The following is a 26,856-nucleotide window of genomic DNA, read 5'->3' on the forward strand; positions in this document are numbered from 1 at the left end:
CTTGGTAACTCAGGGTACTTGTGATGGATGTTTGCTAGTGTCACTACAGGGGTAGAAAAACATTGATTGAATGAGAGTCTTTGGACATTCAGACTTATTGTTTATGAATTACACACTAAAACAAGAAGGATAGAGCTCTTGTGCTGCCTAACTCTGTTTTTGGAAAATTATCTCTAACAGTGTTAAGCTAAAGCTGGAGAGGAGTTCGCTTATGTTAGAGCAAGTGATATTAGAATATAACCCAAGACTTAGAAAACATTAAGAGATGCCTAGATGGACAATTAAGAATTTTAGTGAATTAGGACAGTATGGCCTATAGCAATTATCAGGCTTCCCATGGCTTTCCGTAAACTCTAGCCCTGTCAGGACATTGAAAGAAGTTACTTCTCAGGTATTTACATCCATTTTATCTTGTTTTTATAAAGTTATCAGAAGTGACATTACATTTAGTTATCAATGGTGATTGCATCTGGAACAAATTTTCCATTTCTCTTCTCGGAGGCCACAGATGAATCAGTGTGCTTAATATCTGATTGCCATTGAGGTAATTGATTTGAACTAGAAGAATGAGATCGCAATCTATTCAATTATGAATCCATTTTTTTTTATTAATGAACTACTGGTAGAGAAAATTACGTAAAAGTTTAAAGGCATGTAAAAGTAACACTGATGTGTATTATCAAATTACCTATGTTTAATCGTATTGTCCTCATATGATTTGGTAAATCAATAATCTTAATCTGGTCTTTTGGTTCATCAAGGAGAGTATATTTCTTCAATATCCACCCTTTTTCCTAAGGATTAAAATGAGCCTTGTAACCACAGGAAATTCCTGTGACTATTGTATGATTTGATGAATTGTTGAGAACTTTGTAAATGCAGCAGCAATTTGTCTCTGCATTCTGGACTTGATTTAGCTTTATCCTTTTTCTCACAGGCTTTCTGAAATATTTATGATGGTATACAGTGGTAATCTGATGCAGAAGTCCTGTGAGAAACAAAAAGAACTAATTACTAACCAATTTACAAGCCTTGGCACATTCTTCCAAATTCTGTTTCGACTTACTATAAAAGAAGTGGAATAATGGATTAAGTAATATAAGCTTAATGCTTTGAAAAAATTCTGTTATGGTTTTCTCTCTCACTTCTTGCCTATTGTGTCATTGATCATTAACCGATCATATTAGTCCTTTTATGCAAATGTAGTGAACACCTGCTTTGGGTTTAGAGGAATTAATCATACAGTGTTCAAGATAAGTAAATTTGGCCTTTACTGATCAGGTGTTTTATGTACTAGTGTTTCCCAGCAGGCACATTTCAGTTATAACATCACAGTGAATAATCAGAAGCCAATTTGGGGTAAGTACCTTAAAATTAAATAGCTTTTGAATGCAGTACATATGCGATAATATTGATCATGAGTATTTAATAGAGCAGGGGACTGGCATTTCAATTCACTTTGATAGCAGATCTTATTTAAATTTATCAAATTAACACATTACTTTTATTCTCCTTAAATAATGTCATTATAAATTTGAAGTCCTATAAATTCTTATAGGACTAGTCATTATGTTGTTTAGTTCACCAGTACTTCATGCTTTCTAATGAGATCTAATGAGATAGGATCCAAAACACAATGAGGTTAAGTGAACATTTGAAAACATTTCGTGTGTGTGTGTGTGAGATTATAATTTGTTCAATGCCTAGAAATTTTCTGGGAGAATTAGACGCTCAAATAATATAAAGTTTTTTTTGATGTTTATTTATTTTTGAAGGAGAGAGGGGGAGACAGAGCATGGGGGAGGGAGGGGCAGAGAGAGAGGGAGACCCAGAATCTGAACCTGTATCCAGGCTCCGAGCTGTCAACGCGGGGCTTGAACTCACGAACCGGGAGATCATGACCTGAGCTGAAGTGGGACGCTTAACTGACTGAGCCACCCAAGCACCCCGATGCTCAAATAATATAAATTTTAATTATTAAGATTATTAGTATAATGAGAGGATACCCCTCAGATTCTACCATAAGGAAAAATTTGTATCCTTCGTAGTATTGTTTATTATTGTATTACAAACCAAATACATAAAGATGTACCTAAAGAACTACCACTTGATGACTTAAAAGTACTAATAACATTGTGACTACTTATATATCTACAAACTTCTATTTTTAGTCAGAAATCTTCTGAGATAGTGAATGTATTCGAAAATGGTACATAGGGGCACCTGGGTGGCTCAGTTGGTTAAGCAGTCTGACTCTTGATGTCTGTTCAAGTTATAATCTCATGGTTCATGAGCTCAAGCCCCATTTGGGCTCAGCGCTGACAGCTCAGATCCTGCTTAGGATTCTCTCTCTCCTCTCTCTCTCTCTCCCCTCCTTCCTCTTACATGTGCTCTCTCTCTCTCAAAATGAATAAACATTAAAAAGAAAGAAAATGGTAAACAGAAATTTATTTTTGTGTATAAAACTTTTCTTACTCACTGGCTTTTACTTTTGTTGCACTTCCACTCACAACCTTATGTACTAACTTAATCCTCAATAAACCATTTGATAATATATATTTATATTTGCAATTTACCAACATGCTATTTTTAAACATTTGTTTTAAATTGCATTTTGAAGTCTTTTTCCTTTGCAAATTGTATATCTAAACAAATAGAGTTTAGCTACAAATATTAGAAGGCAATTTGAAGTAGCTACATAATGACTCCACAGATTAGCTTTAGAGAGTATTTGACTATTAGTAATCTTTATATGTAATAGTGACTCTTAACCCACTTATGGGTCATGGTGACCCTTCCAATGGTCTGGAAAAGCACTTTAGAAATATAGTTCTTCATTTTTAAGGGTAACAATACATTGTTCTAGAGGCTTTCATCTTTACCCCCCAATGAACAGTTACTTCCCAGTAACCTATGAAACTAGGAGTTATTAAGAGTTCCTGAAATATAGTTTTTGCAAGGTAAAAATAGCGTTACTAAAATTTATGAGGTTTTGGGGTCAGTATTCCATGAAGTCTAATATTGCAAAACTCATTCTCAAGACGTAATCAGATGGTTGAATTTCCTGTACTTTTAGTGGAGGGCACTTGAATAAGGTGTCATTAGTGTTGTGACTTGGCTAAAGTTTTCAGCTGCAGCTTTCTTACGTGTTGACTTGTCAAATTATTCTTGGTTTCTTAAAAAGTGCTTTTTTCTTTTGTTATTGTTGTAGTGTTACATTTAATTGCATTTCCTTACAGGTTTTCTGAGTTTTTCCTTCCTTTGAAAAAGTACAATGTGAATTTTAGGGTATTTCACCCTCTAGAAGTAGGAGTCCACAAAGTATGAAAATTCATACCATGAAAACTGCCAGATTACTCAAACTGATTTAGAATACATTAACTTTGCACTATTATAGGTTCAAAACCACACTGGAGTGTCTTCATATTTTATTCCATTTCTCTTTTCATCTATAAACCATTTTCGAGTAGTGTGGAGAGAGGATTCCCTTGATAAAGAGTTACAGGTATCTCACTTAAAACCATGGGAAAGATAGGAAAAAGTATCATTTAGCTATTTAGAGATCATATTGCTATTGACGTTGTTCCAGAATTATAATTTCTTCTTTGATTTTAGAAGACTGCCTTATGTTTTGGACTAGTTCTTGAAGGAATATAAAAATGCCATTTGCACATGCTTATTTCTCCTAATAGATGAGGCTTATTCTGCAAACTGGCATGAGAATCTCCTTGTAATAATGTTTGACTTAAGACAAAGAATTCTAATAGGAAGAAGGTTGTCAGTTGAGCTCACTATGGTCACCTCTGGTTATTTTGAAAACTAATAAATTTTAAATTAATGCACAGAAGTCAAAATGGATAAGATCTTGTTGTGGAGTCTACTGTTGATCTGTTCTGGAAGTCAAGCCTCAAGACCCTTGGCTCAAAGAAATATCGAATTTGCAGTGGATCTTTATCAAGCTATTTGTTTATCTCATAAGGACAACATTATATTTTCCCCCCTTGGAACAACGTTGGTTCTTGGGATGGTACAACTGGGAGCGAAAGGAAACGCACAGGAGCAGATAAGACAAACGTTAAAACTTCAGGAAAACTCAACTGGTGAGATTCTTACATATAATTATTAAAAATTTTTTTTAATGTTTATTTATTTTGAGACAGAGGCAGAGCATGAGTGGGGGAGGGGCAGAGAACGAGGGAGACACGGAATCCAAGGCAGGCTCCAGGCTCGGAGCTATCAGTGCAGAGCCCAATGCGGGGCTCAAACTCACAGACCAGGAGATCATGACCTGAGCCGAAGTTGGATGCTTAACCAACTGAGCCACCCAGGTGCCCCATTACATATGATTATTTATGCTGGATAAGATCTGGCCAAATTTATTTTTAAAATTAGAAGTTCAGGGTGACACAACTTAAATCAATGGAAAATGTTATCAAAAGTGTAAAATTATAATAAAATGGAGAATTGTATATAATAATCATTTTAATTGTTTCCCAATGAAAATGTTACCAAAAGAATGTATTATTTTTAATACAGATATAAGGCTGTGAGTGTGACAGTATATTTTCTTCTGGTCTGGTTTAGCCAGATTTAATTAATTGAGATCCTGTTGTGTGCGTGAATGTGTGTATGTATGTGTATGGTTTTCTGTTTGTTTGTTTATATTTCCACTATCATGATGCTATGATCATTTTTCGCATCAGTTTCAGAATATGGTTCTTAATTGTTGCATTTCATGGCCTCTTATGGAACTATCATTACTTACTAACCCCTTCTTCATTAGGTTGTTTCCAGTATTTCTGTTATAAAAATGCTTCAACGAGCATCCTTACCCAGAAATCTTTGTGTGCATCTCTCATTACTTTATTAGCTTTCTAAAGTTAGTTTTCTAAATAAAATGTAACTTTTTCACTTAACTGAGACCAAGAAGAAGTATTAATTGATACATTTAAAAAGCTTGTTTGGTTAATAGTTTTTAAAGAAAATCTGAAAAAAAAATTACATAAACCATCCAAGGCCTTTTGGCGTTTGAAGAGTTGCTGTCTTAGAGTCTCCCAAAGGCCTATCTGAGCTACTGTAGAGCTTTGGTGCTGGTGTCGTTTGAAAGGGCAGTTGTCCCTTTCTCGGGCTATCCTGTGTTCTCGATTTCCATAATAATTTTAATTTTAAACTTCTACATCACTGTCAGATAATATGTCCTAAACATCAGAGCAAATTTCCAGATTTTTCGATTTGGAAATGTAATCACTATAACTATAACCAATTTCAGTATGTTTGCCTTAGAACAGAGCACTTATATTTAGGAATTTGCCTTTCTGTTTTTACAAAGTCTCATTTGCTTCATTTTAAATAAAGGCAATTTTATGTAGAAAAGAAGTTGGTGATAGTGAAGTTAATTGCAAGAATTTTCCTTTGTGAATAATGTAAAATGAAGCCACTGTGTTCCAGATTTAGTCTTGACTGTCTAGATTAATTTCAGCAAATCCCATAAGAGAGTCGCAGAAGCATTTCATCACTTGATACTGCTTTGAAAAGTAAAAATACATTTATAAAGATATGTAAAGTTGACTCTAAGATAAATTAGCAAAATTAGTGCCTCTGAAATCTAAATTACTCTAAATGGGTATATCTTGTAGAGAAACAGAAATGTTAACAACTCTGGATTGTGAATGTGATGCTAATCATAGCAATAATGATGATGACACTCTCAAACATGTATATAGTGTAGCAGACACTTTTTTCTGTGCTTGATATCTGCTCTCCTACTTAATATTTACAGTTACTCTGTGAGGTAGACATAACCCTGCTGTTTAGATGAGGACATGGAAGCAAAGAAAGGTTAAAGTAGCTTGTCCAGAATAAATTCCAAAAATGATTCAGTAAGAGTTCTAGATCAGAAGAGCAATATATTATATTTTCCTTGGGAAAATATAGACGGGCAGTTAAACATTAACATTGTAACACATGTAACAAAATCTATCAAAATTGCTTTCTTTTTTTTTTTTTTTAACTTTTTAAAATCTGTCTTTATTTTTGAGAGAGAGACAGAGTGTGAGCAGGGGAGGAGCAGAGAGAGAGGGAGACACAGAATCTGAAGCAGGCTCCAGGCTCCGAGATATCAGCACAGAGCCCGACGGGGGGCTCAAACTCATGAATCGTGAGATCATGACCTGAGCCGAAGTCGGATGCTCAACTGACTGAGCCACCCAGGCGCCCCTCAAAATTGCTTTCTATTATGCTTTGTGAAGGAGAGAGACACAGGGACACAGTCGGAAGGTTATTGCAAAAGGAAAAGGAAGATGAGCCAGAGAGAGAGAGAAAATATGAAAAAAATAAACTCTGGAGAAAAAAAGGAGGAGAGAATTAAGGAACAAAGAAAAAGGAGACAGAGTTAAGGAAGGGAACAGAGTGGAAGAGAGCAAGGAAATGGAGAAGAGGCCCAGATGGTCTAAAGAAAGAAGAGCAAAGTGGTGTGAAGGGCGGAACAAGGTGTAAGATCAGAAGGTGGTGCCTGGTAGGGCCACCTTGGAACCCAAGAGGAACAGGAAAATCACTAGTAATGATCCTGTCTTCATTGAGCATTTTTACAAATATACCTCATGGATTTCTTTGATTAATACGGATTTTTACTGTTACAGTAAAATATTATCTTGATTATTGAGTCTGCTGGCATCTCATTAAATTTCATGCTCAATATAAATGCCTCCTTGACTCATCTTGGTCCTGGCCCTACCTTCCATTCCCAGTGGTTATCAAAAGTTACTACCTGTCATACTAGGCTGTTTTATGTTAACACCTGGCTTATTCTACAGATGGTCATACAATTCCTGGCATCCTAACCCCACAGGGCTCTCAGTGTCCTCAGTTTTCCTTCTTTCCCCCAATTGTCAAAACTTCTGCTCAGAATTTACCTTTTCTAGTCTACCGAGCATCTGATAATGCTCCGTTTTGCTTTGCCTCTAACATGCTGCTTACTAATCAAAGACTAACTGGGGTGCTTGCTATTCTAAGAGTGTTATGGAAAGAGGGTCAGCTTTGCATTCTGATCCCAGTTCCAAAACCAAATAATCTTGTGATTTGGCACCTCTCCAGTGACTGTACGTCTCTGGATTTTAGATTCCTCACTATAAAAAGAAGAGTTTTAATAAATGATTCATATGGACCTTTTGGCTAAAATAATCTATATCCTATGACTGCCTTTGTTTTCATCTTTAGATCTCTCATATTTCACACACAGTTGGCCTTTGGGCTCTTAATAGCAGGAGAAGTATACATGTACTGAATTTTAGAACATTTTCTGGAGGACTAGTACAATCAAACCAAAAGTTATACTCACCCCATGGCCTATAGGTGTTCTATGACTCTGTTTTAGGAAATGAAATAAATTTATTCTCACTGCTTATTGGGAGCCATGTATACATATTCGTTTTGATCTGTGCTAGAAGAGGTTATTAATCTGAAATTAAATCAAATTTATAAGACAGATAACTTTATATTCTCCTCCAAACTTGTGCTACTTGATGACATTTTTCATTGACTTCTGAGTCCAGTGATTTATCAAAGGGAAACTGACTGTTTGTCACACAGTCTTGGACCTTAAGTACATGACATAAATCTATTTGCTCTGACAAATGAGTTGGAACTATTTTTTCTCCCCCTCCCCTCCCCCCCCATTCCTTTAAAGATGTTCATAAATTACAAACTTCTGAAGATTGGTTTCAAATTCTGCCACTTCATTTCTGACCTTAATTAATTCTTTTGAAAAAACTCACATGCCTTAACTCAGAAAGTCTCTGTAGCCTGCCTTTATTGAGATATTTCCTCAGCTTCAAATAGCAAATGATTGCATCTAAAACCATCGCAGAAACCAGTTAAATAGATTAACTTTCATTCCTTCCTTATGTAAGAATTCTAGGATTGTAAAGACTTAGTGAAATTCTTCTAATCCAACCAAAGGGAAGTAAGTTTTTAGGGCTAAGATTGTTTATATCTGTATCTATATCCCCAGAATGCAGCATCATGGAGTTTGAAACATAATGAAATATACCTCCCAGAGCCTGCGATATGGTTATGTGGGTTGTACCTGCACAGGAGCAGGGGAGGACAAGGAGACAAGTGGGCATGGAAATGCAGGCTCCACTCAGCTAGATGAGATACGAGGCCACTGGGCTGAAACCCTCCTCCTCCCCCACCTGTGAGGGAAGCTGTTCTTATTTATACAAAGATGCCCATTGACTGCTAGCTCTCTGCTAAAATGTGCAGATGCGTGCATCTCCCCTGGCCGCCATCACATTTCAGGTGGACAACTCAAGACAAGTTCTCAATAAAAATTTTCTCTCTTTATTCAGTGGGTATATTCTAGTGATGAATGATTTATATTTTCTTCAATAAAGATTAATTAGGCATACTCAACTTTTAAGTTATGAAAGTGGTATTTTTAGTATGTAACTCAAAATATAACAATGGCCCTGAAAGAAACTTTGATTTGAAATAGAGTTCCTAGACTTAATGATTGAGTTCCAGGAGTAAGCCAGATAGGAATGAAAAACATTATATTTTTGGTAATGGATAGGAAGCCTCTGAACAAAGATCAAACCTGAATTCTCCCATAGGCACATGTATCTTCCCGACAATCCATGGTGGTCAGAATAATCCAACGGCAAATAAATAATAGGCCAACAGTGATTCTTAACTGACTCTACTGGACTCAGTTGACTAGTGGTGATAGTTGGAATGGTTAAGACTGGTACTGTTCATGTAGACGGTCACAGGATATACATTCATGAACCTGAAGAAATAGGCAATTCTGATTCTTGCACATCTCTAGAGATGATTACAGGGATTACCTCATAAATTTCAAAACTTGGACAGGTGCCATTGCTCATCTCTTATGAGAACTTTCTTAAGCTGAAATAAAAGCAATAATGAAAAGGATTGCTCATCACTGTCATACCACCATCAGTATTCATTAGTATTCTCCTTCCATAAATATTGCATGTTATGCAAAGAATGAGGTTCTAAAGATAAATTTCCAACAAGTAAGAATGAGCTAAATTTGACTATAAAAAGGGAATTTCCTTCAGCCTGTTTAAATGCACATTCTTGTTTTTGACACATTTCAAATTTACATGGACATTCTTTTTTTTCCTGTATAAGAACTGAGTTCTTTATAAAATGCATATTGTATGAAGATAAATGCTTAAAATATTTATACTAACTTAGAAAGGATCGTTAGTGTTACCTAAGGGTGCAAAAAATGGTGATATGAATCAACACTTAGAAGTAAAGCTGAAAAGCTGTTGTTTTTATGTTGTTCAATATGTCAGTATACATTATAATTATTTTTTAGGAGAAGAATTTTCTGTGCTGGAGTCATTTTTCTCCGCCATCTCAGAGAAAAGGCAAGAATTTACATTTAATCTTGCCAATGCCCTCTACCTTCAAGAAGGATTCACAGTGAAAGAACAGTATCTCCATAGCAACAAGGAGTTTTTTCAGAGTGCCATAAAACTGGTGGATTTTCAAGATGCAAAGGCTTCTGCAGAGACAATAAGTACCTGGGTAGAAAGCAAAACAGATGGTAAAGTTTCCCATTTTCGTAAAATCATTATTTGCCATTGTATGCATATCCTAAAGTAAAGAATGGTTGAATATTTTCCTGTTAAACTGTGGCTCAGAGGAATCAAACCTCCCATTTTGCTTCCCTGTTATTCAAATTAATACTAAATTGTAAAACTGAGAGAAATTGTCAGCTGCGTTGAAAAGCATACAGATTTTTTTCAGCGACACCTATTTAGAGAATTTTTAATGGAAAACTTTTAATAATAAGTTTTGTTTAAGCATAGGTTTTTAATCTACGGCAGCCGAAGTAATATCTTGGGCCAGGTAAAAATTAGATCTGTCAGCCTCAACTGCCTTCTTTCCCACATATACTGTAAATAATTAACACATCTCAGTTGGATGGGTTAATGTTTAATAATAAATGTGGATAACCCTATCATAAACATGGTAATCTAAACTTTAATCTCAATATAAGCTAGCAAAAATTCCTCAGGGATTATGGAGTGGCAGAGTAGAAAGAACACAAGCTTAAAGTCCTTCAGATCTGAGTTCAAATCCTAACCGGTTCTAAGCTAAGCCCTATCTAAGATGAGGATACTATTAAAATATTTCAGGATTATTAGCAGGTTTGATAATAATGTATGAGAAATAACAAGCATATATCAGGCCTTGATTAACAGTAGTTTGTTTCTTTGTTCATTCATTCTGCTACCAAAAATTATGATGATATATGATGCTACCATATTCTTGATAGGAAGCGTCATTCAGGGAGGCATGGTTCAAAATGTGAGATGGGTGTTCTGAGCAGCGTTCACAGGAAAGTCCCATTGATGGGACACAAAATGAATATCCCTAGACAGCTCCATGGCACTCATTCCTGCTTTTATCTTTTAACTGAAATAGTCACTGGACATAGAAATAGCAGACTGGTTGTTTAGAGGAAGAAAATCATACTAACAACTCCATTCTTGTCCCTTCCCAATGGTCAGTGGCTCTAGCCACAGGAATAGAAGGTTTGAGTGTACCACTGACTTATTAATTCTGATTGACCTGCTGGAGAAACTTGAAATAAAGTTTGAAAATCATCAATAAATATGCAGGAAGGGACATTCCGTTTTCATTCTTTCTGGCTGAAAAACGATTTAGACAAACAAGCTCGCCGAAGAGAGTCCAATAGCAGGTCTGTCCAGGTTTGCCTAAGACAATCTCGTATCTCCGGTTTCCTAGTGAGATCTCATTTGTACCTGTGTCTAAGTGAAATAAGTAACAGTGCTCCTCTTTACTCTGAAAATTGCCAAGGCTAGATGATAAAGCACCCCGTTTATAATGACCTGCAAAAGAAATTTGTGCTTTAATTCTATTTAAGGCATTCCACTGAGTCGCTCTTGCACATCTCTTTCTGCCTCCTCCTGCACCCCCTTCACAGGGAAAATTAAAAACATGTTTTCCGGGGAAGAATTTGGCCCTCTGACTCGGCTCATCCTGGTGAATGCTGTTTATTTCAAGGGCGATTGGAAGCAGAAGTTCACAAAAGAGAACACACAGTTGATGAATTTTACTAAGAAAGATGGTGCAGCAGTCAAAGTTCCAATGATGAAGGCTCTTTTGAGAACAAAATATGGTGAGATGAGAAATCCTGCTTTGAAGCATGATTTGGGGAATTGCCAAGAATATTTAATAGTTTATTTCTCCGTTCCAGGCTATTTTTCTGAATCCTCCGTGAACTACCAGGTTTTGGAATTACCTTACAAAGGTGACGAGTTTAGTTTAATCATCATACTCCCTGCGGAAGATGTGAACATAGAAGAAATGGAAAAGCGCATTACTGCGCATCGAATCCTGAAATGGTTCTCTGAGATGCAAGAAGAGGAAGTGGAAATCAGCCTCCCTAGGTTGGTAACGTTATTTTATTATTCCAGTTCTTAGGTTTTCACTCATGGAGGAATTTGAATAGCTGGCTAAAAGATAACAAATATTTGAAAAGGCTATTGTCGAAAAGAAAAATGCATTTGGAAGTGTAGCTCCACTTTACGGAACCACTGTTCCATAAGCACTGTTTTGCCACGTGGGGGACTGAATTTAAGCACCCAGGATTCTCTGCAATAGATGAAGAGGTGTAAGTGTTCAAGCTAGAACATCAGGATAAAAAGGAATTTTTATTCTTTTTAGTATATAAACGTACCTTTCTCTAATCTCTTAATTGGAATTTTAAATATCTGTCTTCTGTTACATTTAAGGAAGATGAAATCCCCCAACCACTTAAGGTACCACAATTAAAAGATGTGTTACACCAGCTTTGACCACCGGTGCTCCAACAGTCATTGAATTTAAATAGAGTCCTATGGAGAGTTTTAGGTAGTTAATTCAAAATGGAAATTGCAAAGGCTTATCTCAGGAAACAAGAATATAAACACTGATATCTAAATATCATGCTTCTAGCCAACAGGAGAAACTTCAGAGTAAGTTATGCCCAAATAACTCAATTCACATTCTATCTCAACTTTTTAAAAGAGGCAGATGTCTAATAGATGATATTCTGTTCTTTCGTTTCTAAAATTTTGTGCAAACTCATCGAAGCCTGGATGGTCTGTGCACCCCTCTCCCAGGCCTTTTGCCACTTAAATGTCTTGGCTTTGGGGCGCCTGGGTGGCGCAGTCGGTTGAGCGTCCGACTTCAGCCAGGTCACGATCTCACAGTCTGTGAGTTCGAGCCCCGCGTCAGGCTCTGGGCTGATGGCTCGGAGCCTGGAGCCTGTTTCCGATTCTGTGTCTCCCTCTCTCTCTGCCCCTCCCCCATTCATGCTCTGTCTCTCTCTGTCCCAAAAAAAAAAAAAAAAAAAAAAAAAAATGTCTTGGCTTTTCCTGCATTTTCCACTAAGCCGGGGTCCAGTCAGTCATTGTAATCATATTTGCAGATACTATTTTTTAATGCTTTTTGTTATTTTGTCTTTATTCTGCTCTGATTTCTCCCTAATCATCCTCAACCCCAAATCTAGCCCAAAAGCCATTCCTGCTCCCCAACTATTAATTTTGTTAAAGCAAAAGCCCAGGAAGCAGTCCCTTCTGGCATCATTGAGGCTGGAGCTGGGGACTCCTTACTTCTCTTCAAAGAACTTCCTTCTTTATTTTATTTTATTTTTTTTTAAATTTTTTTTCAACGTTTATTTATTTTTGGGACAGAGAGAGACAGAGCATGAACGGGGGAGGGGCAGAGAGAGAGGGAGACACAGAATCGGAAACAGGCTCCAGGCTCCGAGCCATCAGCCCAGAGCCCGACGCGGGGCTCGAACTCCCGGACCGCGAGATCATGACCTGGCTGAAGTCGGACGCTTAACCGACTGCGCCACCCAGGCGCCCCAGAACTTCCTTTTTTAATACTCACGCACACCACACCAAAATTGAACTTCTGTTCCGCAGGCGCTGCTTTATGTTGATTTCTCTTACTCTCAACATAGGTCTCAACTTCCTGTTCCTTAAATAAAACATATCATTAGGCAAATCTGCGTCCCTACCCTTCACCTCAAAATTCGTCTACATCTTTGATAATCTTCTCTTCCCCTACCTTCCTTGTCATCCTGGAGAAAGAGGTACCCTATGCTTTTCTCACCCTTACTCTAGGTTCTTGATCCTAATATTATTTACTATTTCCTTTTTCTTGAAAAATCTTTCTTTCTTTAACCTGTGGAGCACTCCTCACTTCTGTTTATTTTTCTCTCCATTGTTAAATTGTGCTGTTCCCTGACCTACATTTGTTTTTCTTTCTATTCCCAGCTAATACTTACTAGAATTGTTTCTTCAGAATTTTCTTCTTCTTACTCTCTTTTATTTGTCCCTTTTTCTTCATGTCTCTAATATCTGAATTTCTCCCCCAATCTCTCTTCTGATTCCCTAGCATCCCTGTATATTCTCTACCTGGATGTGATTTAGTCTTTCAAAGAGTTTTGGGTGTTTTGTTTTTGTTTGTTTGCTTGTTTTGTTTTGTTTTTGCTCCTATTATGTGTGAAACATTGGAGATAAGGTGATGTGACAGTTTATCTTCTAATAACAGTTTGGGGGATTAACTTATTTATTTTCAAATTTATTTTTCTCTCTCTTTTTCCTTTGGAAAGATCACTGTTTGGGGCCAAAAACACTGAGTTTGAAAATTGTTCATGCCTTGTACTACAGTGGTGTCTTAGGAGAGTCATCAGCTGTCCTGAGTTGTGGTTTTATTAGTATGAAACTGGAATAATGACACTTGTAGCCAAAGTGGCCCCAGCATCATCAGCCTAGTTAACAAATGCCTAGATAATAATGCATAAGTTTCAAACTCAGTTGGCAACAGCAAATACAGGCTTTTTTCAGAATTCCCTTCTCCAACATTTTAGGAATCTTCATAAGAATGTTGCCCAGACAACAATTCCATCCAGGCTACTACATTCTGGACAGCAGACTCTTTGGTCTTATTATCAGCTTCTCCAAACTGGCCACACTCCTCATACAACTTCTCTCATAGTGTGACACAGACTTCTCTTTTGATTCCTCCAAGAAAAACGGTTATGGGTTTGAGTTATGTCCTTCCTGATTCATACGTTGAAGTCTTAACTTCCACTCCCCCCAAAATGTGTGACCTTGTTTGGTGACAGTCTTCACAGAGGTAATCAAGTTAAAGTGAAGTTATTAGGGTGAACCCTAACCCAGCACGGCTGGAGTCCTTATAAAAAGGAGAAATTTGGATAGAGAGATACACAAAGCAGGAAGGCTACATGAAGAGACAGAGGGAGAAGATGGCCATCTACAGGCTGAGGAGAGAGGCCTAGAACAGACTTCTCCCTCATAGTCCTCAGAAAGAACCAAAGCTACCCACACCTTAATTTTAGACCTCTACAATTATGAAACAATAAGTTTCTGTTGTTTAAGCCACCTACTTTGTGGTAATTTGTTGAGGTAGCCCTTGGCAAACTAATACAAGAACAACTTCAATGTTTAGCCAAATTTTACTGACAGCTTTATGTTAACAAAAGAGGCTTCTAAGGTGGAAAGTAATTTAAAAACCAGGTGTCAGGGAAGAGTGTTCTGGAGTCCAAGCCATGTCTTGTAACCAGGGAATCTTCTCCTGTCCATTGCTGACCTTAGCCTACCGCTGTCATGGTACCAGAACCCACCCTCGCCCAGAGTCTTTTTCATCTCCCTCCAACCCAGCAGTTGGAGTCCTCCAACTTTTCCCAGCAGAAAGAAACACAGATTTTCTCCCATCTCTGAGGCCAGATTCCCAGTCATGATCAGAATCGACAACAGCAGATTCTGACCTTCATGAAATACCTTTTCATACCATATAAAATAAATTATACCCTCATCATTTCAAACTTCACTATTTCCATCCCACTGGTTCTATTTGCATAATGGAAATTTCATCATGTTGCTTTTCCCAAACAAATAAACACTTCGTCTTAAACGTGAATGTAGATCTTTGGTGATATGAAAGCAGAAACATTAAATGGCAGTTGTACTCCCTCCCTTTTCTCAAATAAATTCCAGGCACCAAATATTTAAAAAAATTTTTTTTAAAGTTTCAATTATAGTACCTCATTACATAATTATATTCATAACACAAAGTCTGGCAAATAGAAGATGTTAAATAAGTGATGACTATTTTTCTTTCTTTGTTAAGATCACTGCCCAGCCAGTACCAAAGTAGAGAGTCTTCTCTGACTTCTCAGTCTCTCTTATGCCTGTCCCCTCTGTCTGGCAGGCCCTTCTCCATGATATCTACCCAGGAAATTCTCATTCATCCTTCATCTTCCCCTCACAATTAACTCTTCAGTGTACATTTCCCCAACATGCTCACTTAGACTCAACCATCCCTTATCTTTATTTCTAGCACATTTTATACAAATTTGTATTATAACACTTATTACATTACATTTCCATCTCTTGCTCACATTCTTGTGTATCCTATTAAAATGTGAGCTCTGGAACAGGAGATTATGTCTCCGTCATTTTGGTTTCCATAGTCCTTGGAGCATTTCATAGTATATAGTATGTGCTAAATGAATATTGTTGAATTAAATTATATAAATAATTTCAAAGAAACCAGTTCTATGTTATTTCCCTTTATCTAATTGTAAATACCTCAAAAACCAGAATTCAACTTTCCAATTACACTTTAATTCATTCCCTGTGAGGATCCTGTTGAAACTTTCCCATATGTGCAGCATAATGAAAGATAGAACATCAACCATTTTCTTGGAAACCTGTCTAGAGAAATAAAATGAGTGTTTTAAATTCACAATATTGAAAATTTTGTTATTAATTATTCAATCACATTAATACAACATTACATTTAAAATACGTTCACTTTTGGGGCACCCGGGTGCTCAGTCGGTTGAGCGTCCGACTTCAGCTCAGGTCACAATCTCACAGTTTGTGAGTTCAAGCCCCGTGTCGGGCTCTGTGCTGACAGCTCGGAGCTCGGAGCCTGGAGCCTACTTCTGATTCTGTGTCTCCCTCTCTCTCTGCCCCATCCCCACTCATGCTCTCTCTCTGTCTTAAAGATAAAGAAAACATTAAAAAAAAAAATCTTAAATGCATTCACTTTTCACAAAAGGATGAGTCTTCTGATTGATTAAAGGAATGATTTGATTATTTAAGTTCACAAACAATTTTAGTCCATGAGGGCACATTTATTGAATTAAGTTTCCTGAGCACTAAGATCATGGATTGGAAGTTCTGACATACATTTCTCCCAAATGAATAATTTCCTTACAACAAAAAATACCCACTTAAAATCTGTGTTCAGTACAGAGAGGGAAAACCATATAGGCTGAGTAAATACTTTAGGGTGGACTGACAATTTTAGATTTTGTTACTCAGTGCCATGGTTCTTTTGTATCTGGATGAATCCATTATGCTTTCAAATTGGTAACTAAAGACTTTAGTAAAACTGAATAGTTTAATCAGCTGTATTAGTTTCCTAGGGCTGTTGTAACAAATGACCACAAACTAGGTGGCTTAAAACAACAGAAATTCATTCTCTCACAGCTCCGGAGGCTAGACGTCCAAAATCAAGGTGTCAGCAAAGCCACCCTCCCCGAGACTGTGTGGAATCCTTTCTTTTTCTTTCTTTTAAAAAAAAATTTTTTTTTTTACATTTATTTATTTTTGAGAGACAGAGAACAAGTGGGGGAGGGGCAGAGAGAGAAGGAGACACGGATTCCAAAGCAGGCTCTAGGCTGTGAGCTGTCAGCACAGAGCCTGACGCTGGGCTCGAACTCACAAACTGTGAGATCATGACCTGAGCTGAAGTTGGACTCTTAACTGACTGAGCCACCCAGGCGCCCCTGTGTGGAATCCTTTCTTGCCTCTCTGCCCAGTTTCTGGTGGCGATCCAGAATCTTTGGTGTTCCTCTGCTGATAGATGCACCATTCCAATCTTTGCCTCTATTGTCATATGCCATCTCTCTTCACATGGCATTCTCCTTTCTAATAAGGACACTAATCATATTGGATTAAGGGCCTGCTCTATTCCATTAGGACCTTGACCTAACTAATTGTATCTGCAATGACCCTATTTCTAAGTAAGGTCACACTATGAGGTACTGAGAGATAGGACTTTAACATATGAATGGGGGAAGGCACAGTTCAATCAATTACACCAACTATGCTAAGTTCTGTTAATGTAACACAAAATAAAAGCCTCTTTGGTGGCAAAATTTAGTAAATGCCAACAAGAGAAAAATTAATCGTAAGAATGCTTGTATATTAGTAACACTAGGAAGGAACATGTGAATGACTATTTAGATTATAGTTACTATTTAAGAAACATTTCTTTTTCTTTAATGTATGACTAGTTTAGAATCAAGGTCAATAAGATATAGACTAAAAATGCTAGAGTGCTTTCTAGTGTTTATTATTTGTAACATACCAGATATCTAGTTTTAGAATTACCCCATGTTGGATAGCAGCTAAAATAATCATGTTGCTTTGTCTAAATGTATACGGGATCCTGAAAACATGATAGCAGTCAAAATTCCTCAGATTGAAGAGTCTGACACACACTTTCTATATATCAGATCTTCTCTATATAAGAAACATTCTGAGAACATGTTTTTATGATTATGTGTATGGGCAAAAGTGATTATTTATACATGCAAATAAGGTAAATGAAGAAGTAACTTTCACTTATATAGCATTTTAACTTTGTAGGGCATTTAAAGTATTTTTTAAGTTTATTTATTTATTTTGGGAGAGACAGAGACAGTGCAAGCAGGGGAGGGGAAGAGAAAGAGATAGAGAGAGAGAGAGAGAGAGAAAGAGAGAGAGAGAGAGAATGAATGAGAATTCTTAGCAAATTCCACAAAGCCAGTGCAGAGCCCTATGCGGGGCTCAAACTCAGGAAATTGTGAGATCATGACCTGAGCTGAAACCAAGTGTCAGATGCTCAACCAACTAAGCCACTCAGGTGCCCCTAATTTAAAGTATTTTAATACTTAATGTTGTGGTTCTACAGTCTGACTTGGTTACATCTTGCATTTTACAGAGAAGGAAACTGAGTCACTCAAAAAATAAATTGATCAACATCCAACTAAGTGTTGGGAGACAGAATTAGCTCTTATGACTACTGTCTTACAGCCTTATGGTTTTATTGGTTCGCTACTTCCTAGAAATTTTATCTCCTGTTCAAAAGCAGATTGATTGGGACCCCACTATGGACAAGGAACTGGAAAAGATGCAAAGTGATGGACATGTTCCCCACTGATAAGATGGTTACCACTTGGAGTGGGCAAGATTTGTACAAGAAATTTACTAGCAATATACAGCAGTACACAGTAAATATTAAAAGAAAGGTCCAATCAGTAAGCACTAAGGGATTCATGAAAAAGAGAGAGAGAGAGAGAGAGAGAGAGAGAGAGAGAGAGAGAGAGAGAGAGAAAGGGAGCACCAGAAACTGGAGTTATAAAAAAGGGCTTTATGGAAAGGGAAGAACTTGAACTGGGCTTTAAAAGAACTGAGGGGCACCCGGGTGGCTCAGTCAGCTAAATGTCCGACTCTTGACTTTGGCTCAGGTCATGATGTCACAGTTCATGGGTTCGAGCCCTGCATCAGGCTCTGTGCTGTCAGCACAGATTCTCTCCCTCTCTCTCTGACCCACCCTCACTTGCATGCACACTCTCTCTCTGTCCCCCCACCTCAAAATAAATAAACTAAAAAAAAAAAAAGAAGAAGAATCAAGAGGGTTAAGTCCCATATGGAAAGGGGAATTATTGAAAATTTCCAAGTAGGATAGTGGAATGATGAAGGCGGTGTTTTAGAGAGAAGTATGTGGCAGTCACAATGCCTTTGTTCATGCTGGATAATTTGTCTGAACCCTTTCCCTATTTCCCACTGTTATCCCCATGTTTCTGGATAACTCTATTGGTCCTTAAAACCAAGTTTGGGTTTTAGAAAGCTTTTCTGATCTTTCCATTCAAGATAACACATCTTCCCATTTCCCTGCTGGGAAAACTTCTCCGAGTATCTCATGTTTATTGCTGCATAGCAATTATATTAACATTATTATTTCACCTCCCTCACTGGACAATAAACTTGAGGTCAGAGCTATGCATATTTCCTTTCTGTGACCTCAACACAAAGTGTGCATCTGAAAAACAGTAGTTGTTCAATGAACTTTTATTGCTTTAATCTGAAGAGTAGTGGCATTCAAGATGTGTTAGAGAGGGAAAGACTGAAGCCCAAAAGATTAGTTAAGAAACCACTGCAATTATACGTGGCACAAAGTAGTGAGTGTTTAAAGGGCGCAGACTCATTGGGAATAGCAAAGAACTGGTGACGTAGAAAGACATTTGGTGGAGTATTGACTAATGAGATCCGGGTTAAGAAGAAATAGGGGCGCCTGGGTGGTGCAGTCGGTTAAGCGTCTGACTTCAGCCAGGTCACGATCTCGCGGTCCGGGAGTTTGAGCCCCGCGTCGGGCTCTGGGCTGATGGCTCAGAGCCTGGAGCCTGTTTCCGATTCTGTGTCTCCCTCTCTCTCTGCCCCTCCCCCGTTCATGCTCTGTCTCTCTCTGTCCCAAAAATAAATAAACATTGAAAAAAAATTTTTTTTAAATAAAAAAATAAAAAAAAGAAGAAATAGATTGAGGGGCGCCTGGGTGGCGCAGTCGGTTAAGCGTCCGACTTCAGCCGGGTCATGATCTCGCGGTCCGTGAGTTCGAGCCCCGCGTCAGGCTCTGGGCTGATGGCTCAGAACCTGGAGCCTGTTTCCGATTCTGTGTCTCCCTCTCTCTCTGCCCCTCCCCCGTTCATGCTCTGTCTCTCTCTGTCCCAAAAAATAAATAAACGTTGAAAAAAAAAATTAAAAAAAAAAAGAAGAAATAGATTGATTTGAGGTTCTAAGTTTGACTTACCAGGAAAATGAGAAGACTGATTTCTTATTGTTTTGTGGCAGTCCTTAGCTGGGCACCTTGGACTTCTAGAGAGTTCTGTGGTAGACTTCTGAGAGTCCTTGAAGCCCTTGACACTATTAGCAAATGTATGCATGGATCATCATACATCTGTTTTCTTTGGGGGAGGCTTCATAGTTGTCAATGAGTTTTCGGTGTTCTGGGTCTTTAAACTTGTTAAATACTACAGTTCTATTCAAGAGTATAGTAATAACTAAATAACCTCTTTGTGAGAAGTATCATTCTTCAAAAATATTGACTGATGTGGCATCTCACAGTATCTTTAGCAACTGTTGAGACGAGATCATGGCAAATAGAATATAATACTGAAGACCAAGAGCTTTGCCACCTATTCACCGTGTAACTTTAATGAACTTTCCTAAGATGTTTCTTTAAATGTTAAATGGGACAATGATAATACACACCTCACAGAGTTACTTTGCAGGTTACATGAAATCCTGTTTATAATGTTTTTAGTACTCAATATTATCTATTATTATTTTTATTATTATTCTCACTCATTTTAATACATATCAAACATCCCTTGGAGTGCCAACACTGTCCTAGATGCTGCCTCTCTTTACCACATCTCATTTAATCCCCCAAATAAATTTGATAAATATCAATTTTTATATGCACATTACAGATGAGGTACAGACAGGTGAATGCCTTGCCCGTGGTTACACAGCTAATACATGGCAGAGCCAACATTGTGAAAGTCAGAAAACAGGTGTAATGTAGGCAAGCATGAGGGCGAGGACAGAACAGAGCAAGTGTGGGTGATACAATGAGCAGCATGAGCTGTAGAGGGGCAGTGCCCAGGAGATAACACCTTCCACAGGACATGAAGTATGTTCTTACTGGGCTAGAAATCGGTGCCAGCTGTGGCCAGCTTTGGATCTCCAAACAGGTGAATGTGAACTGTATGGGTGAAAGAAAGTGATCTCAGGGTAAATGAGGCTGAATATGAGAATAGAAATGTCATGACTAACTGCAGTAGTGATTACAAAATGTTCGCTTACTTTAACCTTTTGGACACTGATACCAATTGGAATCTTGGCTTTACATTAAACAGTGTCCACATATGTCTTCTATGTGACAGAAGGCATTTTTAGTTCAGTCCTTGAGATTAACGGAGTATTTCATACATAGACACACACAGACACAGACACATAGATACACACACACACACACACACAAATATACTGCAGGTGATTGGTTAGAAAGTGACCAGAAACTGCCATGTACTTATATAATAATCTAGGCCCACTACTGTCCAAGAGTGGGATTTCAAATGTTGAGGATAGGGACCCCAAGGGAGACCCATCCAAGGCTTTGTGTCAACAACCAAGAGTGCTGGGTGTAAAGGGTGAGGAAGGGACAACACCAATCCACACTAGGGCCTGCAGACCAGGGGTGGATCCATCTTAAAATGGAACTGCTAATTTTTTTTCCTTCATTTTCTGCACCTGTTACCTATGTTAAACCGCTTCAAGCCCAGTGCTCCTGCCTGGCAGTAACTGTTGGCTTTTAAGCAAATAGATAATGTTTCCATCTGCTGAAATATTCGTTTCATGATTACTTAATTGTTAATTGTCTATCCAGTCTTTTTGCTGCTGCTTCTTTTTTTTTCTTTAGATGCATCTTTTGACAATTTTAGATGAGGGTCAAGGAAAAGGGGAAATGAACCACACCTAAAATAAATATTACGACTCACAAAATTTGGAAGAGATACATAATGAATGCTGTATCTATATTGATTGAGATTATGACTTCAAATTGTATTTTGATGAGAAGGCAACGTGGGTTAGCACATTAACTTTGATTTGGAATGGACCTGAATTTGAATCCCGGCTCTGTGTCCTATCTTGAACCCGAGCCTGGAAATCCTCCTCCTCTATCCTCCACTTTCTTAATTAATGGGAATACTAACTTTCTCAGGTTTTTGTGAAGATTAAAAACTATAATCTATATTAAGTGTCTAACACAAGGAAGTGCTGCTTCACACCTGGCTCTTCGTGGCTCCAGTAATTATGGCTAATTAGAAATTGGCTGTAGATTATACTTTTATTAAACGGTTGAATGAGTTTCTATTGCTGTAGGTTTCATTGGGCTATATTACAGGTAGGACTGTAGCTTAAATGACTCTCCACTGATAATTAGGCATTATTAAAAGTTGTAATAAGTCTTGCAGTATTCTTGTCATTATCCTAAAACTATTATACTAAAAATAGCCTTTTTTTTAGGTGAAGCAGAACATTTAGTTTCCACCTTTTAGATGCCTAGCCTCCATTTAGTTGTCAAAAAGAACGTGGTAATAAAAACAGGAAAAAAAATGAAGACTTCAAACCCATCATGTTGCCTATTATCTTTCTTAGCTGGAACCGAAAAGAAAGAAGCTGATTTTAAATCACTATTGGTAGAATTTAATGCCCATGTTGTACCCCATACTCAGGGCTCTGAATAAGTTAATATTTTCCAAAAAGTATATAATATTTTACCAAGATGTAATTCAGGCCCGGTAAATTTCTGACATATCATGTTCGTTGTTTTCAAGAATTATAATTAAAAAGACTGCTGAATATTTGGCAACTGAAACAATGATGTAATCGGACTGACTGCTCAAGCTAATTTCTAGCTCCTGGTATGGGCCTACCTATTAGTTAAGCAAGGATTCCAACCTTGACCAGCCTTGTCTGTATCCAAACTGGACAGCACAGGGGCAAATGCCCATCAGTTCACAGACTGAACTCCTCAGGCAGGACTTGCTCTGGAATCTCACTGATGTAAGACATATACAGAACTTCCTGTTTTTTTCTTTCATGAAGTTTCCAACCTGGTTTTAAAAGGCACATCGATGCTTCTGGCATCTATAAAGTCGGTAAGTACTAGCTTTTCTTTTTGCTTCCTTTTTAGTGAAATGGTAAAGTGAGGCTCAGTGTTCTGTTAGCTTGGAATCACAGATCAGCCTGAGAGACTCTTTGAGAGTCTCTGGTTAAGGTCTTCACATCAGGCAAAGTGAGGTTGGAAGACTTGAGTGGAAGCTAGGGTCCTAACTTAGGGCCCTGCATTGGAAGAAGTGGCCAGCAATTTTTTTCCTCCTATAATTTTTATCTTTAATTTCCTTTCTCTGTTTTACCCCTTTCACAGGACCTGTTGGGAAGACATTAGGTGTGTCCATAAAGTGAAGGAAGTCACATCAGCTGTGACAATAGATGGGAAGAACAATAGATTATTAATGCCTCTCTGTACTTCAGTAGCCAACAGTCTTCTCCAAGGGCTGTTGGTTCCTGCTCCCTTTCCACAGTATTTTGGATGTATGCCAGGAGCCATCTTTGATGGTGTGAAAAACAGTATATGTAGTTGCTGGAGGGAAACTTTACATTTCTAGGGAAGGAGCCAAGTAATTGAAAACTTAGAACTCTCACCCTGTTTCATTAGATAATAACAACTTCAAAAAATATAATATTTTCTTCCCCCTTCTCACCAACCATTTATCTGGGAAGCAAGTTATTAGCAACCTCAGAACTCGGGGAGCTCGGGGAAAATGGTATTATATAAGAGAAAATGCAATTGGGATAATGAAAACAAAAGATTTCACATTATATTCTCTTCCAAGTCATCCATTTTATAGAAAACATTTTGGTAGCATAAAGGTGCACGGTTTTTCAAGACTTTTCCTCTTCATTTTTTTTTTAACAGATTTAAAGTCGAACTAAAATTAGACTTCAAAGAAGCTTTGTATTCTTTGAATATAACTGAGATATTTAGTGGTGGCTGTGACCTTTCTGGAATAACAGGTAGTATGATAAGTATGTCTTATGTTATTATGTTAATATGTTTTCCTAGTAATTCTGTTAACTGACTGATCTGAAAGAGCATTCGGCCTCAGAAAACACATGCATGATAACTAAATGTCATAGTCATGTTGAGCCGTCTGTAAACAAGCACTTTATTTTGCATTTAAGTCATTTTCCTTAATGAAAGTCAGAAAGCATTTTGGAATGTTAGCTAAGCCTTCTAACCATGCTTGTAATAAAACTATGTAGGTAAAGTATTACAGGGGCTTTTATGTCAGCCCTGTTTGGATTTCCTTATCAGAATAATGGAAATTACAACGTTGAGTCTCTCATCTAAGCAGAGCTAATAAAACTCTTATAAACCAATTTGCAAATGTTAATTTGGTAATATTGGAGCCCATGAAATAGGCATCCACAAGCTGCTGGGTGATGAACGTAACCTAGAAATTGTGATGAATCTGAAGCTTGCAGTTTCAGCTTAAGACTAACCACACATCCCCGGGGATGGAGATTTTGTGCTAACTCACACCTGGGAAACTGCACATGGCTAAGATGCTCACTCACACAACAAAGCCCAAGACACTCTTTTATTTTTTCTTGTCCTGGCAGTACCTGCTAGTTCAAAAATTACCAGCTAAAAAGAAAAAAAAGTGGACAAAGAGGGCTGATGTGTCCCCATTTTCTTACCTGCTTTTAAATTCAGTCTTCTGTTTTATAAAAAGGGGCCTAACCTTACAAGCTTGTCTGTCTGATGGAGTTTTGTATCATCACATGGAAAGATTGTGTATTCCTATGTAAATTTCTGGGCTTTGGAGAAGTATTCATTAATCTATTCACTCATCAATTATGTGGGTAAATGAACAGAATGAGTGAGCTTTCCTGGTGGAGGAGGTGGGTGGGGTACTCTGGTGACAGATGTTCATTATTACCTTCACACATGATTTAGCTACTTGTTCTCACACTGACAGATAGATCTGACTTCTCTGACAATTTCATCAGCATCAGGAATGAGGCAGTGAACGTTAAATACTGCAACACGATGCTATCTAAGTGTGCCCTGGAACACAGCCACCTTGCCAACCTAAAATAAACCAAGCCATTTGTCAAGCACCTCTTCCTGTTAAACTTCTTTCTGGCCTTCAGAAGCTCACTTGCTGTACCTCAGACATTTAAAACAGCCACTCACCCTGCAAATCCCCAGCAATTTGTGACTTCTATAAAATTTCCTTTCATAGGCAGATTTATCACAAAAATACCTCCAAATGCTATATAAAAGAATTTGTGCAAGAGGAGAACCTTAAATAGAGAAAAACAAATATCCAGTACTTTCTTCTCTTTCTCTCCTGAGTTGCCTATTTGAGTTGCTTTAACTGCTTGGGTTCTGTCTTACTGCCTGAAATAAAATAGCCACTGGCCCTACATCTGGACATTAAGAGAACACTACATTCCCTGCTATCCCTACATATCATTTGTACAATAAACATTCACTAAAAGCTACTGTGAATCAGTCCAACACCAGTGCCTTGGGATATTTACACAAGAGCTACTATCCTATACTCCTGTAATTCACAAGCTTTGGATGAAATGTTTTCAGACAGTTACTTTGGAAACCTTGAGATGAATGTTTGACTTCACACTGTTATTACTTCTTGTGTTACCTTTAGTAAAATATTTAACCTTTCTGAGCCTCAACTTTCTAATTTTTTAAATGAGATAATAAATCCCGGTGGAGGAAAAAAAAAAAAGAAAGAATGGATGTAAATCTCCTCGTTCAACATCTGACACAGAGTAGATGCTCAATAAATGTTAAATACAAAAAAAAAAGTGGGGTAATGGCACATTAATATTTATTTGGATGTTTTCTAGCAAAGCTGTAAAAGGGTTCTCATCCTCTTAATTTGACAAAGACATAGTTGGAATTATCATAGAAAAGGAAAAAAATATTACAAACCTGAGAAATCAGTGAGTTTATAGAGTCCAGATTCCTTATTTGTCCAGATTCCTTATTTGTCTATTATCTGTCAGGTCCCGTTCTTTTCCCAAGATCAGGCCTACTTTGGGGTAAGACAGGATACATGAGTCCAGAGGCCCAGTCTAATAGCCATGGAGTCACTTGATCTGGTACCAGTGCTAAAGTGGGTGAAATTCTCCACTCCATCCCAACATGCTTTTTGTTCTTCACTCTTGCCTTGGTATGGCGCCCTAGGTCCTCTACTCTGGGCGCCATATGTGAATCTTACCTTATTTTAGGTAGTCCTTAGGAAAGAACACGCTTATTTGCCTGACCTTTTAATAGACCATTCTCTTGCATTTCAAGATATGCATGCCCCCTCTTTTCCATCTTATGTGTCTCTGTCACTGGACATGTTCATATCCTTTGATTTATTTGTTTGATAAGTATTTATTGTCTACCAATGACGTCCCAGGCAGTTTTCTAGGGATGCATGAAATGGACAGAGTTCCTCTTCTAGTGAAGTCTACATCTACTGATGAATAATTAACAAGTAATTAGTTAATTAAATAGTGAGGTGATGGATGCTGTGAATTAACTAAAATACCATCATGGAATAAAAGGTGATTAGGTCAGATAAAAGCAGACTTAGGGTGGGAAGGGAATACTGGATTGGGAAGTAACACTTTGGGGGGACCTGAGATCAAGGGAGCCAGTCAAGGAAAATTCTGGAGAAGGGGTATTAGGCAGGAGAGTTAGGGCTAACACCTTGATACCTGACCTTGAGCTGGAGCTACTGGCTGAGGAGAGGAGGGTAGCGAGGTAATCAGGGCCCCAGATGAAGCATCGCAAGCGATTTGGAGTTTATTTTTAGGAAGCCATTTTTTATGCAAATTTCCCTTTGATGACTTCTATATCTTACCTGAGGGGCTCTGCCTTTCCGTAAGCTGTCAGAGCTGGTTACCGTTAATAAGGTATTTCTTCCTGAATCCTTCTAAATCTGGTGGTTTGGGTGGAGTCTGCGTGACCACATCAGCTTTCTCTCCCAAGAGAGATAAAGCTCTCTTTCTCCTTTCTCTTCAAGATTCCAGGCCCATGGTCCTTCCTTTACCTTCTGGCCACAAC

At 37.9% G+C, this 26,856-nt stretch overlaps 1 protein-coding gene across 1 annotated transcript in view; it reads left to right on the plus strand.

Annotated features, from left to right (window-relative positions):
• The first annotated feature begins 1,268 nt into the window (after positions 1 to 1,268).
• The window catches only part of SERPINI2 (serpin family I member 2), a 34,997-nt gene continuing 9,409 nt past the window's right edge, over positions 1,269 to 26,856 (plus strand). The window contains exons 1-6 of the mRNA XM_003991936.4: positions 1,269 to 1,359; positions 3,846 to 4,100; positions 9,350 to 9,580; positions 10,988 to 11,182; positions 11,261 to 11,453; positions 23,683 to 23,780. Coding sequence (XP_003991985.1) covers positions 3,854 to 4,100; positions 9,350 to 9,580; positions 10,988 to 11,182; positions 11,261 to 11,453; positions 23,683 to 23,780 — 964 coding nt within the window. The 5' untranslated portion in view covers positions 1,269 to 1,359; positions 3,846 to 3,853. The remainder of the gene's footprint in view (positions 1,360 to 3,845; positions 4,101 to 9,349; positions 9,581 to 10,987; positions 11,183 to 11,260; positions 11,454 to 23,682; positions 23,781 to 26,856) is intronic.

This window comes from Felis catus, chromosome C2 (genome assembly GCF_018350175.1).
Source record: "Felis catus isolate Fca126 chromosome C2, F.catus_Fca126_mat1.0, whole genome shotgun sequence".
NCBI classification, from domain to species: Eukaryota; Metazoa; Chordata; class Mammalia; order Carnivora; family Felidae; genus Felis; species Felis catus.